This window comes from Cygnus atratus, chromosome 2, assembly GCF_013377495.2.
Source record: "Cygnus atratus isolate AKBS03 ecotype Queensland, Australia chromosome 2, CAtr_DNAZoo_HiC_assembly, whole genome shotgun sequence".
In the NCBI taxonomy this organism is placed as follows: domain Eukaryota; kingdom Metazoa; phylum Chordata; class Aves; order Anseriformes; family Anatidae; genus Cygnus; species Cygnus atratus.
Window position 1 is genome coordinate 44,923,429 of NC_066363.1, and position 16,155 is coordinate 44,939,583.

General features: G+C 45.3%; 1 protein-coding gene across 1 annotated transcript in view; it reads left to right on the plus strand.

Moving 5' to 3' along the window:
- Positions 1–14,459: 14,459 nt before the first annotated feature.
- SH3BP5 (SH3 domain binding protein 5) overlaps positions 14,460–16,155 on the plus strand; it is a 48,576-nt gene continuing 46,880 nt past the window's right edge. The window contains exon 1 of the mRNA XM_035549681.2: positions 14,460–14,764. Within this exon, the coding sequence (XP_035405574.1) occupies positions 14,651–14,764 (114 nt within the window). The 5' untranslated portion in view covers positions 14,460–14,650. The remainder of the gene's footprint in view (positions 14,765–16,155) is intronic.

Here is a 16,155-nt window from a genome sequence, read left to right on the forward strand (position 1 = left end):
TGGACAGTAACAGCCTTCTCTGGCCCATTGTTGCTCTGACTAGTGAGTTCAAACAGTTGCACATCATTCCTCATGTGCAGATACACGGACTGTCATCCAACCTCTTCCCTTCATCAGTTTGTTCCCATCTCAGAAAACTTTTAGGCTACTAGAGACCCTATATTGCATTAATTGATCTGTGAGCCTGCATGTAATGCAGCCTGGCTTGCAAGGTTGCACAAAAAGAGAAAAAAACCTCATTCATCATAAGTTCATGTTCTAATTTTTTTCATCCAAAGGCTGCTTGCGGACATCTGTGCAAAGGTAGCGTGGTTCTCTGTAGAGCCAGGACCAGTGCCCATTTCCCAATTCTGGGTCATGTTCCCTTCTGAAAGTAAAGGTGAGAGGAAGAGAGATCTGCCTCCTCACTAGGATGATCTCCATCTGGGAGGGGAAACAGAGGAGAAGCCTGTGTGAATGAGTGGCTCCTGTGTATCTGAGAAGAGGCACACAAGCTGAAGGGCTTCTGCTTTGGTTCCAAATAACAAAAGTTTTGAGATCTTGTGACCACCAGAAAAGTGAGGGTAGAGCTAATGATTGTCTGGAGAGTTGCTTCAGGTCAGGATCCCTACTACAACATGAATATGGACAAAAGTCAACAGCAGCGCAAGACAACTTCAGTGCTACTGCTGGCTGTGCTCTATTAACTCCTGACTAACTTAAGGCTGGATAAGATTCCTTGATTTAAAAACTGCTGAGCCTTTTCATTTTATTTTAATAGTAACGTTTCACCAAACTGTGCCATGTGTAATGTCCATCTTCGGTGCTCATAGTATTTGAAGGTGTCCTAGATACACTGCACATAAAATATGTCCTGGGTACTGCAGATGAGAATGTGCACATTAGTGTTTGCAGGATAGGGATCTAAGTCAGTAGGTGTATTAGAAACACCTAGAAGAGAGATCTGCTCATCTGAGAAACCACACGGGACTGCAGACTCAAAAGCAAATTGTGTGGCAGATAAAAGAGTCTTTTGAACTTCTTTTGGACTTTTTATTGCTTGTTGGTCTATGTGTAAAACAGTGATGAGACCTTTTTGCTACATATTTGAAGGAAAAGTAGTTTTAAAACGAAATTTTTGTTTCTTTCTCTGCATTCACTTTCCCCCTTCAGGGCACACAGGTGTTTCTTTGCAGTCTCTGTGCACGTTCATACTGCAATCTCCTACTCCAGTGCTGGAGGCGGGGGTGGCAGCAGCAGAGGCAGCATGGCTCTCGGTCAGGCTGTGGCAAGCACAGGAGCAGGCGCCTGGCAGCTCATATATTTCTCCTACACCTCTGCTTTGAAATGGCAGTGGGACGGCTGTAGCCGACAGCCCTCCCATCAGACAGTGTGGACTTGTGAAAACACAAATTTAAAAAGCTTGGTGGAAACGTATGAGTTAGTAGAAAAGTATTTCAGTGTGCTGACTAAATTATTTCAATGTGAAGAATTCTTACAGTTGTAAGAATAACTGTCCTTCAGAGAGCTTAAAAAAAACCTTCCTGTTTCTGCTCTACTTTTTTTCCAAGCAGTTTCTCACTGTAAACTATAAAGCACAGCTTTCTCAGAGAAAGTGTTACTATTTTTCTACCAAATAGAAGAATCCGTGTTCTTTGTTGTGAAATCACACTGTAAATATGTAACTCCTGAAGGCTTAAAGTTTATCTCTTGCATGAGAAAACAAATGCACGTCAGGAGTCCAAATGTCAAAGTTTTCTCTATGTACATTTATCTTTAAAGTTTCAGGTTAAGATTGTGGAAGAGCAGGAGGTTACGGACTAATAACAGTCCTAAGGAGAATTCTGAGCTCTGAATTTTGCATTCATCTCTGATGTCGAAGTTCCTAAAGGTTTGCTTATTTTCAAGTCAATTATTTACTTTGTTGTAGTCAAATTATCATAAAATCAGGAAACATTTTAACTACACGTCTGTTATCAAGAATGGTTCCATCAAAACCTGTTCATAGTGATTTTAAAAATCAGATCCTCTAAGTGAAGTCAGTATTATGTGTTCTCATCAGGATAAAAAGCAGCACTCTTTTTTGAAGAGGAATCGATTTGACTATGCACGCCTGGATACCAATTAGGAACAAATTCTCACTGTAAAAGCACAAGGAAGAGTGGGTGGGAGGTTGTGCATCCCTTTAGAAAGGAACTGAAATAATATCATTTCTACAGTCATGTTAGTCTCATTACATGAATCACAGAATACACAATGCCTTGAACACAGGCTTTTGGGTGTGGGGAAGATGCACTTAAAAACAAGCCATAATCAATGAAAGGGTGCTGTGCTGCTCTGCACCAGCTATGATATACTGCTAATTGTTAATGCAATGCATTTCTTGTAGATGAAAGAGCAATATGTGTCTCCAGCATGCTCTGTTATGTTGCCTTCATCACCAGCCTGTCCCCATCGCTGGCTTGTTGGTCTGGCTCTTCAGTTGGAGAAGGGGCACAGCTCCCTTCCACTCAGAGGAGCCCTGCCGACATATGTGAGTGGCGGATACAATCCATTATAGTTAGTGTTCCTGGGGGGGTGATCCACATCCAGATGCTATTGCTGCAGGCAGGGGACACGAAGCCGCAGTTTTGTCCTTAATCTGCATCTCTGTAATGTTATGGTGGGGTAAAAAGGTGAAGAAGTATCTTGCCTACTCTCGCTTCTCCTGGTATTCGCTCATGGAAGTGACAAGCTGTCATTTTCTAGTTTGTGTGAAAAGTGACACCTAATCTCCCTTCCCCCTGCTGCAACCTTGCCAATATATTTGCTGCATGCAGATATAGATTTGTGTTCATTTCCCTAACAGATGTCGCAGTGGTTCAGTACGGAATGTGCTTGGGGACATGATTATAACTGAACAGTTCGCAAGGAAGGGGAGGTGAATGCATTGGCATTTTTTGCTCCTGTTATAACTTTGTATTTCAGATCCTCTATTCAGAATTTTTACTTCCCGTTTTGAGCAAGAAGGAGGCAAGGCTTGCAACTGCATCAAACACTCCAGAAATTCTGTGGGACCAAATGTACACATACAAATATAAGCAACAAAAGTATCTGAGCCTAAAAAGTAGCTTGGGACTCTGACAATCTCTACATGACTCTGAATGTCTGGGCAGTGCCATACAGCTCAAGCTGCTATTTCTAAGGTGTTTTAGACAAGGCCGGATGAGATGTACTGACATATCAATGTGAACTCTACACGATGTTTCCTGCATGTTGCCTTAAGGTGCTCAGGGACTGATTTTATATTGAGTGACACTGTGAATTGACAGTTGTTTGATATTTAGATGCAGGAGAGTGTCTGTGAGAAGAACATGAATCCTACTGTTATTCAAAGTAAGGTTTAATTAAAAGTAGGCTCCTAGTACTCAGATTTTTACTGGGAATGCCTATCTCCCTTCTTTCACTTCTCTATCCAATTTACATGGAAAAATGTTTCTCTGCTGAGGAAGTGGCTCAAGAAGGCTTGGCACTCGTGTAACAACAACCCTAGGGCACCACTTCCCCCTTCAGAATACAAGTTAATTATATACCTGCTGCAGAATAACACAGGTGCCAAATTCAAGAAGAATAAAAGGCAATTATTGAGCTGCTCACATCACTCGTATCGCTGCCGCTACACTATTGTTTGATAGCTGTATAATTGATGTGTGCTGCTGTGATATGCAGCCTCTAGTCTGTGTGCACATTTGCCTATATATTCTTTCACGAAGTCCCAACTGCCTGCTATTTTCTGTCATTACAAGTAGATGCTGGCTCTTGACCGAGCCTTCCCAGGGCTTGTGGAAATATCCCTCCTTTAATAAAGGTAATGTCAGTGGGGATTGCCACTTTCAACCATTTTGATGTCTTTAGCACAAAGGAAATGCTTTTTCCTCCCTCTGGAGGATTACACAGCATTAAAGCTGCTCAGTCTGTGAAGATCAGTACACTGCTGGGTGGTTGGTTTTTTTCTCCCTTGCCCCCCTTGAAGGATTTATTGCTCCAAAGGGGTGCCTGCGAGGGGAGAGCTGTGCTGCAGGCTGCCCAACGTCTGCTTTGTTCCTTTTGCTCTCTCTGCAAAATGCCTGCATCTGAAAATCAATGGTATTTCCTGCTGTTTGGAGAGGGTTCCTGTCCTTGCATCCCACTGCAGATCTCCGGCACTCTGCAGTGGCAGCTGGAGGGCTGTTTGCACTGCCGCAGCTGCTGTTACACTGGGGCTACTCAGTTCTGCTTGCTGGGACTGGGGAGCGGCACTGATGCCAGATTGAGTTAGAGCAATTTTCATCCCCTTGCATCAGGACTGCATTTACAATCTTGGCAGCAGTTTTACTTGGGAGATCTGAGAGACAAACCTTCTGGGTCTCCAGGGAGTTGAGTACACTGAGCCCTCTCCTGTGATCATGAGCAAGGAGGAAGATCCATTTTCTTTCTGGTTGGCTTGCTCCTGAGAAGACCTGCATGTCAAATGCATTTCAGAATATTTTGCGATATGTGTATCCCTCTCCAAACAAGGACTGGATGATCCTCACACACCTGCCAAATGCAAAGACTTTCAACTACTTTCCTCCTTATCTGCATTTTTGGCTGGTGACCATGCTGATTTCCTGAGCCGTTCAGTCCGTTTGCTGAAACGGTCCTGGCAGCAAAGCACCCACACACGCTCTCCTTTACTAGACACAGTGCCTGAATACTCCTTTTTACAAAAAGCAATGTGAAAAGCTTAGAGAAATGAAGGCACCCTTTCAGATCAATTTTTGGACATGTCAAATCCCACCATCCTACCAGAACCTGCCCCAAGTATTTATCATGCCTACCATATCCAGGACATTCAGATACTTTTCATCATGTGAGAGTTGCTTGTGCCTTGGCAGCTTGTTGGAAATGTGGGTGCAGAGGTGCACAGCATCTTTTGCCAGCAGCTCACTTGCAAGGAGTTACCCTGTGGGACTGGAGGAAATGAAAGGTGGAAGCAAACTGGAGGAAAGGCCAAAGGAGCTAAAAGGGAAGCTCAGGGGTCACGTTTTAGATCAGAGAAACATGGTCCTCATGAATATGATCTGTGTTCATCTGCACGTTAATGAAGGACATTCTGTCTGGCTCCTCATGGTCCTCTTGGGCAGGACTTTCCGGAGGGCTGAAGCATGCTCCCTTATGTCTTCCTGCTGTTGTGGAGCTTGCTCCTGAGATATACACCACCTATTACAGCCAGGACATGGCCTGTCTGCACATTTGAGCTGGAAAAGTGCTGTTCTGACGCAGTCAGTGGCTGAGAATGAGGGAAATGCCACCTTTCCTCCTTGTGCCAATGGAGCAAGGGAAACAAAACAATGAATGGCCTTTTGGGACAGGGAAGGGAGCAGTTTTAGAATCCAGCTGTTTGAAGCAATTGTTGCCTGGCATGTAGCAACCCTACGTATCTCCACCTCTAGAAGTCTAGAAGGTGTCTAAAAAAAAAAAAAAAAAAAAAAAAAACAACCCACAAACAAACGAGAGGGAAAATGAGTTTTCTGACCAATGGGTGGGCTGCAGGGACACCCAAGGTGAAATGCTTCTCTTTTGACCCTACAAACTCTTATCAAGCAGGTTTATAAAACTGCCCTCATATCAGAGAGATTTCAGTAGAGATGAAGTTGCAACATCATACTTTATTCTTTCCTAGGGTTAAGTGTGTTTTTTTTTGTGATAAAAGAGACTGCTCTGATGAGGATAAGTGTACTCCAGACTGTACTGCAAGAATTCTCCAGTATCTGCAACAGGCAAGGAGACACATCCCCAAAGTGAGTCAAAATGCTGTAGCTACATCGTTTGCACATACACTTGTGCTGAACCATGGCTAACAGTAATAGTGATGCTATAGTTCATATGTAAACAAGCAAAACCTGTTTTTGAATTAATTTATTGCCATACCAAGGCTTGCTTTTTTGGGGAATTTGTTTTACTGTGTAACTTCTGCTATGGGAATTTTAGTAAGTTTTTCAAGAACTATGCAATAAGGCATGGGTGCTAAAAATGCAATTCTAGTTCAAAACGAGAGAAGACCTTTTGCAGAACTAGGGAAATGGAGCAAGGGTGAAGCATGCTAAAAAGGAAAGTTTAGAGGAGAGGTGAAGCTAGAATTAAAGTAAGTGACTAGAAGTCTGATTTTTAATTTTGCCATGAGATTCTTATGTGTGGCCTTTTTGCAGTCATTTAGCCTCCTCATATTTTCACAGGTTTGTTTGGAAAGTAGATACAACAATAATACTAGAAGAGGTCTTCTCTTGGTCTCTTACCCAAAGCCACTTCTGTTAGCATTCTCTGTTATAACGCTTGTTTTTGCCATCTGGGAGAGACCAGAGCTAGCCTGGCCTTGGAAAGAGACTTTTAGTGGTGTTGAGTTAATATTCTTTACCCTAGGTCTAGAACTAGTAAAAGAAAAAAATATGAAGCAGTTCAGTTTATACTGAGACCAGAATCAGGTGCCTGTGATCTGGTAACTTTAAAGATCTGACATTGTGCCTATAGCGCTCCTCAGCTGATGGAGATCTGAACCACTCACTGTCACAAAACTCTGCAGACCCCTTTTTCTATATCTGTGCTCTACTTTCCAAACATAATGTCAAGTTGCAGAGGCGGTAGGGATATTCCCTCATCCTCAGAAGTCCCCAGAGCAGTGGGCAACTTTGTTTTCATTTTTGCAGAGCCTACACCATGTCTTGGTGCTGCTGCCTCCGTTCCTTGCTGGGTGGCTCAGACCTACCCCCAGCCTCTGGTTTATGGAGGCAGCAGCAGCAAAGTGTTGGGTGGCTGTGGGACCTGTGGGGAAGGGCTGATGAGGAGTGGGATGGGCGAAGGGCAGCCCGCAGGTTGGCATGTGGTCTGGGTTGCAAGGCTCAGAGAGCGCCACTGAGACTGTGTTGTGGTGGTGGAAAGTTGGGGTGTGATGAAGTGGGTGGGAGATGGGGTGAAAGAGGGATATGAGAGGAAAAACCTCAGCCAGGGAGAGTGAACAGCAAATGCTGCCTCTAAGAGAGGGATTTCCAGGATGTAAAGCTGGCAGGTCAGGAGAAGGGAAAAAGAGAAAGGAAGGACAAGGGCAAATGAATTAAAGGAGTTAATGATACTTGAGGTGGAAGAAAGAAGGGGAAGGTGATAAGACTGTGGAAAAGAAGAGACTGAGCCTGAGTGGTGAGGTAGAAGTAGAGATGGCAGAGCTGAGGAAGGAGCAGAGATGACAGGGAGAGATCCTATATCTACATCACAATCCCAAAGTGTTCATTCAGCTTTAGGAGATGTGAGGCCATTGCTCGGACGCTGCTGGCAGCACAGCTTTGTCAGTGAGCCTTCAGAACCTTCCGTGTCACCGACTTTGCACCCGGGCAGGTCTCACAGCCCTGGAGCTAGCTCTGAGCTGCCGGGGCCGGGCTGCTGTCGGTGACCCCAGCGGGAGGGCACGTAGGCCGCTCTGCAGCGGTGCCCGGAGCCTGTGGCATGCAGGGCGGGCAGGAAAGGGAGCACAGACAGGCACTGCTTCTCCTCCTGAAGTACGAAGTTGAGTGCTAAAGCAGACTCTGCTTCACTCCCACACACAATGTGCTCAGTCGCTTGGTTTTTATGTAATGGGAAGCACTGAAGACTGCGATTCTGCCAGGTGGTGGGTGGGGGGCAGAAAACCTTGCTATTAATGGTGGGAGAGGGGACAAAGGTTCTTGGTACACAGGAAGCATCTGACCTCTATGGAGCTGATACGGATTTTTACATCTGAGTATTTGAATGGCTTTTGTGTTTCCTTACTTAGGAGACACTCAAAGCGTGGACCCATCATGCAGGCATGAAACTCAGATTAGTTACACTGACACGTGTTTCTGTGTCTAGATGCTGCATAAGCTCATATTTTCTGGCACAAGGTAAATTAGGCTATAACGAGCCTCAGAAGGATACTAAAGAGGGGGGTAGAGAAACACTTCCCATTTCTCCTATCATGACTTACAGCTCAGCCAGACACGGTTAGGAAGCACAGAGACTGTGCAAAGACCTTGGTGAATGCCTTGCTAATTGGGCTTGGCTTTGGAAGGGCCTGTCCCCATCTCTGGGCTTCCCCCTTGGCTGCTGTTTTTTCTCCACAACTCCGAGGCAGGAGTTCCCCTGAGTGGTTGCCAGCCCCTGTCTTTTATTTCTCTAGATACACACTGGTTTCTGCCTTTTCTCTTTGCACATTAATTGGCCATGATGATAATGAGGTCCCAAATCCCTCTGCCTTTCTATAGCTATCTGGGCTACTCAGCCTCCTGTTTGAAAATTTATTTTCAGTCTGTTTCTGTGGTTCTCTGGGCCATCTTGTACTTGAAATATCTCTGCTGCTTCCCTCTATTTAATCAATTAGTACCTCTATGATGTGGGATTTGTGCAGGAAAACAAAGGGAAAGCTTCCCCGAATAGCTGGTGGTGGAGTGCTCTGAGGTCCTCTGATGAAAAGTGCTCTGGAGGCTCACGTTGTTAATGCTGTATGCTCATCAGCTTAAAATGGGAGATCAGTGAATTTCCTGTCTGGTGGCAAGATTACTGAGAAGCAAAGTCTGTGGTCAGGGAGCTTTTAGCAGCCATGAGGTCGCTCTTGTGCAGAGCTGTGCTTCCATCCTGCACACACGAGGTAGCCTCGCTCCACAGGAGATGCCTCCTTGGTCACAGGGAGAAGCACGGGGCAGTGCCCCAAAGCACTTCTCAGGAGGAGCATTGCATGCAGCGGGGAGGTGTGAGAGCCCCTTTCTCCTGAGCTGGGAAACTCTGTGCCGAATGTACAAGTGGGGATCCTGTGTGAGGGAAGGGCTGACAAATCTGCCAGCTTTGAGCAACTGTGACTCCCACTGGACTATATTGGTCAAGTTAATACTCTGAACTGGGCCCATCTGAGCTTCCCTAGCTGGGGTTTCGTGTTTACCATCACGTTTTTGTAGTGCTGCGTTGCAGGGATTTCTGTATTCACCTGTCAGTGTTGCACTCAGTGTCATGAGCAGTGTGGCCTGGTGGCAAGGGACCAGTGAGGGGATTTTACCCTTTAAATCTACCGGTGAGATACCTGCTAATATAGTTAAATAGGCACAGATATGTAATCTGTCTGAACATTAAACAAACAAAGGACTGGAAAATGAGATACGTTCTTGCATATGGCTTATGTTATTTGGACAGTAGAGGTTGTTCTTTAAATAAATGTTTTAAAAGTGGTTTGCGTAAGAACAAAGAATAAAAGATGAAGGTGGGTGTTTTTGTACTGAATAGCAATGATGTATCTGGATCACTACAGAAGCATTACTGAATTATCAGGCTGGGTAGAGGAGAATGGATCTTGCATCTCATTTTGGCTCTCACAAGGCAACACTTCTTGTCTAAGGCCTTATTCTGAGTACAGACCAGCACCTTCGCACTTGATCCTGCTCCCATCGAAACTGATGGGAGACTTATCGAGGAAAGCAGATGGCAGGACGGCGAGCCTCCATGAATACGTTCAACTTGAAAGGATGCAGTATAGGGTTTTCCCTGTTCAAGTGTCAGGCATCGTAAAGGGGATCTTCCTTATCGCTCAGCAGCATATACAAGGAAGACTCTCTCGTGTTACTGTGGTATTTCCTAAATCTGCAAAAGCAGCAGACTTTGTATTTTGGACAGGTGGGCAGTGGGCCTGCTCTGCTCCTCTGTAGACACAGTGTCCTTGTACCTATGACTTCTAGTGGGAAATTCCATGCTGCCCACCCTGGCCTGGACAGCCTGGAGGAGGAGAAAGTCCTGTGGTGGTGGTGGTTCTCTCCCAGTGAAACAGCAACAAGCAGGGGAGCCCATAAAGCTGTTAGTCATGTACTATATATAGTATCATTTTTGCAAATTTTATGTAAAATATATATATTGCACTCTATCTGTATAAAGCTTCTTCAAGAAGATCAGGTTTCAGAATAATAAGAAAAGTAGCTCATGGGGAACAAATGTATATCCGGTAGAAATCAGCCAAAATAGTAATTTTGCTAATAATTCTTATATTTATTTTTTTCTGAAATATAGTAAGATCAGTGTGGCTAGAAAATAGATTGTACCTCTTTAAATGAACCTACTTTCATTGTAGCCTTGTGAAGCCCAGAGGGTATTTTTTTAATCATCCTTAAATGGTTCTTGTTAAAAAAGAAGTGAAACTAAAGGGTATTTTGGGATGTAGCATTTTCTTTAAATACATTCCTTGTGTGTGGGGAAATCTATGTTTGTACCATAGATGCTCAGGCCCCATTAATGTATCTTTGTGTGCTTCATTTGTATGCAAGTTCAAAAGGTGACTGCATCTAAACAAAAGGTGTAAAAAAGAATAATTGATTCTTAACATGTCCTAAAATGCAGAGTGCAATCATGCTGCAACCATTGTGAGTAAGGAAGAGTGAAAATTTGATTGAGAAATAAGCCAGAAGTTTTGATTCTGACCACTTCCGAAGTGTTTAACCCCCTGCGAGTGTATCCAGGGAATTTAAAATGTTCTGTAAATGCAGTCTGTATGTTCAAGGAAAAAAAAAAAAAGGTTTAGCTTCCTATCAGTGAGATTAAGACTTGGAGAACCAGATCTTTGAATGTACTGGGATTGTGGGCGAGATCCTGCTTAGTGTTTAAAAGTGTTTCGAACATGTGCAATATACTTCTGAAAAGCAGCTAAGCATATGGGGTTTGAATGTTGATAGAGCAATATCTTTGCTGCAGTTTGGAAGAGAGAGATGGTGACTTTGGTTTTAAATGAGAATCTCCCCGGGCTAAACTAATTTCTGGTGTAATATTGCCAAAGTTAGTATGGTAAACTGGTTTTCAGGATTACTTCAGTTATAGCAATTACTTAGGTGACTTTATACCCATAAACGTGTTTTGGGAGCCATGTTTTATACACTTCTTCCTTTTTCTTAGAATTGGACTGTTTATACTACTGTGTTTATTTGATGGTAAATTATTTAAAACAAATTGCAATAGTGCTTCAATATTTGAGGCGAGTTGGAAATTAACCTCTAGCCCCATAATCAACAAAAGCAGAATTTTTCAGGGCAAAACTTTTTTTCCAGTCCCTTCAAGGAAAGAGAGGCGGGATTATGGAAGCAAGGCAGTCTCAATCAGTTTTCTCCACAGAGTTTCCCATGAACTGCAAATGTGTCTTCAGTAAGCGAATGTGTGTTAATTAATCCCAAACTGTACTTAAACGCTATCAATGTTCAAAAAGAGGAGATAGTAGGTCTTGTTTCTGAGGAAGGAGATGTAGCGTTGATTTGTATTTTATGTTCCTGCCTCTAGTGCTTGGGCAGAAGCAAGCTTTGAGGGCATGTATGAGCAGAAATTTGAATGTAAGACTAGACTTGAAAAAAAAACAACAAAAAAACCCTTCCTTAAAATCCATTCAAAATCTACCATCATCAAGTATACATTAAATTATGCTAACCATTCGCTTTGATTCCCCCCCCTAAATTATTAACAGTCATTAGTATGTTTCCCTAGGCAGTCCTTCACTGATACATACTGCTTCCCAGCTGATTTTATTTAAAATGTAACTTGTATTTCCCCAATGTCTATTCAGAAGATGTAATACCTAATCTACAAAACATCCTCCAGAACAAGGGAGAAAATTCCTCTCTGTACTCCTCCCTTATAGAATCTTCCCTCTTTTTTCTGCCAAGTGCTGCCTGTACACAGAAGGTTTCTGTGGGACCAGAAAATGGGGTCATCTAGCAGCTTCCCCTGAAAGTAAGACTGCTGTTTGGCCTGAGCATCACCTTGCCCAGAGGTTTCTGTACTCGGGATCTGGCACTGATGACAAGGACTGCAGCCCAAATGGCTGCTGTCATGTCGTGCAATGCAGCCACGCATTGCCTGGTGTGATTAAAAAGGTCATTGAAGTAGCTTCATTCATGACTCTCCCTGCATCGGCACATCTTTCTGTCCTTTTTAGATGAGATGTACCATCTCTGGAGTAACTTTTGTCAAGATGCAGCCTGACCCAGTGAGTCAGCGCTAATTCTCCGCTGTGACCGCCCCAGAATCCCCTTAGTGAAAGAGAGTGCTGTTTCTCCCTGCCTCAACTGCACAGCGGTTGATATGCAAACATTGCTTCGGACCGAGGTTTTGAAATATTGATGCAAGAGAAAGCACACAGATTGTCTCGGTCCATCCTTGTGCAGGCTTGACTCAGCTGTCTTTGTGCATATTGGACCTGGGTGGAAGTGAAAAGGTCAGCATGACTGGCTTTCTTTTTTGGGGGGAGGCTTCTGACTTTTAACACATTGCGTAGGACATTTGCTGGGATGAGATTACTCATGACTTGGTGAAAGTGATACCCAAACGCCATCATCTGCCGTTTACTTCTTGTGCTGCGTTGGCTTAAGTAGAGCATGGAGCCCACCTGCATGCTGTGCAGGGTGGCTGATCGCAGCTCCTGGGGCTCTGCTGCCCTTTGCATGTGACAGCGGTTTCAGCTAGAGCTGTTTCATGGGGAAGAGAGAAAACTGACCATGCAAATAATATTCTTGAGTCCTTTATCGATATTCACGTGTACCGAGTGGTCTCTCTTTCTTGTTTCCTTCAAACCTCTCCCTCAAGGCTGCTTTTCTGTTTACACCTTCGTGATGGCAAACTCACGATCTGTGTGTTCTTCAGCAGTTCCTTAAAAATAAACCTTCCTGATGTGTTGGTTTGATATAAAATGATCTCAGCAGCCTGCGTGTGAGCTTTCGGAGCTGTGGGGAAAGGGGGCTGTGTATTCATACCGTCTCTCGAACAGGGCTGAGCTGTGCAGACAGCTCTCCCAGCACGCTTGTTCCAAGTACGAATGTGGAAAGAAACAGCTTGCTCTGACACGATGGTGGCAGATTGATGAATTTGGCTTAGTTTTATTTGAGCTGTGACAATGACTGGGACTGTTATGGTGGCAATGGAACAACAGGGTCCTCGCTCAAACGTTACAAAACCTGTGGGGAGAGCACGGTCTGTACGGGAGCATTTGGGTACCCCAAGCAGCAGGAAGTGCTTTGTGTGTCACTGCTGTGGGTCAGACCGTGTGGGTTTTGGAGAAAAGTGGTGAAGCTACCATAGCTGTTCTGCACAGCCATGTTTTCTAGAAACGTAAGCGGTGAGGGTGGGATTGCCAGCATTAACTCTTCCATATGCTGCTTTGTGTTTTCTCTGCCCCTTTTAGGATGTCGGACCATCACCATCTTGGCGTGAGGCACAGCACAGTGGGGATGAGACACCCCAACACCCTGGAAGCTCTGGGCTGTTTGCACAAGTTTAATTCCCTTGTTGGAAATGAGCAAGAATAAACCACTTGGGGTTGGTGATGTTTTCCTTTTCTTTACATGATTTCTTTTGCTGTGAGAAATGAAGATGTTGCAAACAACCCATCTGCGTTTTTGCAACACCTCCTCTGTTCCTTGATTTTTTTTAGTTTGTTGGTGTCACTTTCCATGTTTATACTATTTTCAAATGTTTGTGCCACTCTCTTTTCCTTTTTTTTTTTTTTTTTTTTCCTTCCCAGTTGCTTTATATTGTTTGGAAGAGCTTGAATACTTCTGTTTCCCTCCTTTTTCACCTTAGGAATGTGAATTTTTATCTTCTTATGTTTTGCTGAAATTTGTTTTTGATCTTCAGTCTCTCAGAGGATGCTTCTTCTCCAAGTATAAGAAATATTTGCTTATTTTTAATTTTTTGGTATTGTTTGCAGAATCTTCTAACAAAAATGGGGTTAAATTGAAAAGTGACACTTTTAAGGTGGAGATGTGTTCCTCACCTGTTGGAAATGACCTGCTACCCACCCAAAGGCAGTGAGGAAGTGGTTCAGCACAGTTGGTGTGATTTGAGGAAGGGCCTCAGCTCAGCCCGTTGCCACTTCTTGCCTGATTTTTCCCATATGGGTAGCGTGGCCCATGCCCTCTGCTGGGAGGGAAAAGACAAAATAAGGTGGTTTTCCTTTGGAATGAGGAGAGAACACAGTGTGAATCTCTCTTTGGGGTTGCTGTGAGAGGGGAAGAGAAAAACCATTGTTTAAAATTTGTATTTCTTCGCTGCTGCCCACAGAAGGGCTTTCGGCTGTGCCTGAGGAAAGCAAGGTGAAGAAAGCAAGGAAGGCTGGAGCTAAAAAGGAACCAAGTTCCTTTACACCCACACGACAAGGACATGGCTTTGGGATGCCTTTTTCTGCCACATCCAGCATAGGTGCAACAGCTGCTTGCTCAGCTGCCTCACAATGGCAAACCTGGCTTTCATTCCTATTTTCAAGGTTGCCGAAAGCCCCTTATTTTGAAAGTAAAATAATAATTAAGAAGAGAAAGGATCTGCAACGTGCAGGCGGTGTTCCCTCACACCTGCGGTTCCAACACTTTGGCTTGTGAGGGTTTGGGGGGTGCCGGGCGGGGAGAGGGGGAAAAAATAATAAAGGAAGAGAAGAGGAGAGGAGGGGGAAGGAAGGAAGGAGGGAGGGAGGAGGGAAGGGAAGAAGGAAGGAAGCCAGCCCGCAGTTCCTCCTCGCGGGGCGAGCGCACAAAGAGCCGGGGGCTGCGGCCGGGGAGGGGTTTCCCGGAGGCGGGGCCGGGCCGAGGCGGCCCCGGCGGTGGTGGCCGTGTCGCTGTCCGTGTCGTCGCTGTCGGTGTCGCCGCCGGTTGCTGCCGCCATGGAGCCGGGGTCCAGGCGCGGTCGCAGTGCCGCCGAGGAGGGCCCGCGGCCCGAGGAGGAGGAAGAGGAGGAGGAGGAGGAGGAGGAAGAAGAGGTGGACCCCCGCATCCAGGTGAGGGAGGGGAGCTCGTCCCCTCTCCGCGCGGGGAGGCGAGCGAGCACGCTGCGGGTTTCTGTTATTTTTTAAGAGGCAGCTTTAATGGCAGACGGCGGTTCCCCTCCGTGCGTGCCTTCCCAAACGCCTTTTTGCTCAGCCCCGCTTCCAAAACGGCCAAACCCCAAATCCCAATCCCCGAAGCAAGCACCCGCGGCTGACGGACGGACGGACAGACAGACAGCCACCCCGTTTTCCTTCCCTCCACCGTCAGCCTTTCTGCCCCAGCGCTGCTTGCAGGATTCACCAGAGGCTGCTTGGCGGAGGAGCCAGGCCCGCGGCCGAGCTGCCTCAGCTTCTGCCGGCCTAAATTTGGCCCCAGGTTCCTCCGCTGGCAGCCCGTGTCCACCTGCCCTACATCCGCACCCCGGCGGTGACACCCCTCCGGTTGCTGGTTTTGACGTTTGGCTAAAAAAAAAAATAGGGTGCCGTGCCTGCCTCCGAGCACGGGAACTTTCCTAGCCTGGCAGCGGGAGGCAGTTCAGGTCGTTTCTGGTTCAGCAAACGTGGGTGTGCAGGGACGTGTCTTCCAAATCCTGGGAGCTGGGGACGAGATCCGACCTCCGAGGACAGGGAAGCTGCGTTGTTGGATTAATCCCCCTCTGATCATAGCCGGAGACGTCGCTGTAACCTAGCGGGGGATCGCTAGCTCGGGCGCCCGTCAGTTTTTATGGTGTTGGGTTTGCGTGGTTCAGCGTTTCCCTGGTTGAAAAGCGAGTAGTTCTTTAGTTAGACACCCCTGCTGAAGTGGGTAGGATCTCACACGGAGTAACGTGTTGCTGAAATAATTAAGGCTATTGGAATCTGCTCCCCAGGGTTGCTTTTTGTGGTAAGAAAGTCATTAACTGCGAGCTTTGTTTTTACGGTAACTTCATTCATGCCAACACCACCTCTGGTAAATATTTATTCAAAGGATTTAACACCTTTGGTTTTGCTGTTAGAGATCAAAATGTTGGCACGAAGGCAGACTAAGTAAACACAATCATACGTCCCATTGACTGGTTTTATTACAGAAAGGTTTGCCAAAATCCAGAGTAAAATGCTTTTCATGTGTTTCTTATGAATGCTGTGCTTTTGCTGGAGCTACTGTGATAGTACTAAGTTTATGCTATTTTTATGTTTGTTTTTTTTTGGGGGGGGGGGGCGGGAGTTGTATCTCTGGAAACTAGCAGATGCTCACTATGTTGATCAACAGGACAGACATTATTGTACCTTATGTTTATTTTTTCTAGTGAGGAATAGCCCAGAACAGGAAACGTACTACCTTAAAATAAAACTGTAGAACTTCTCTGATTATTTTTCTTGTAAGCTGCAGAATAGAAGACCAGCGGCAAAGTTATTCTAAGTGT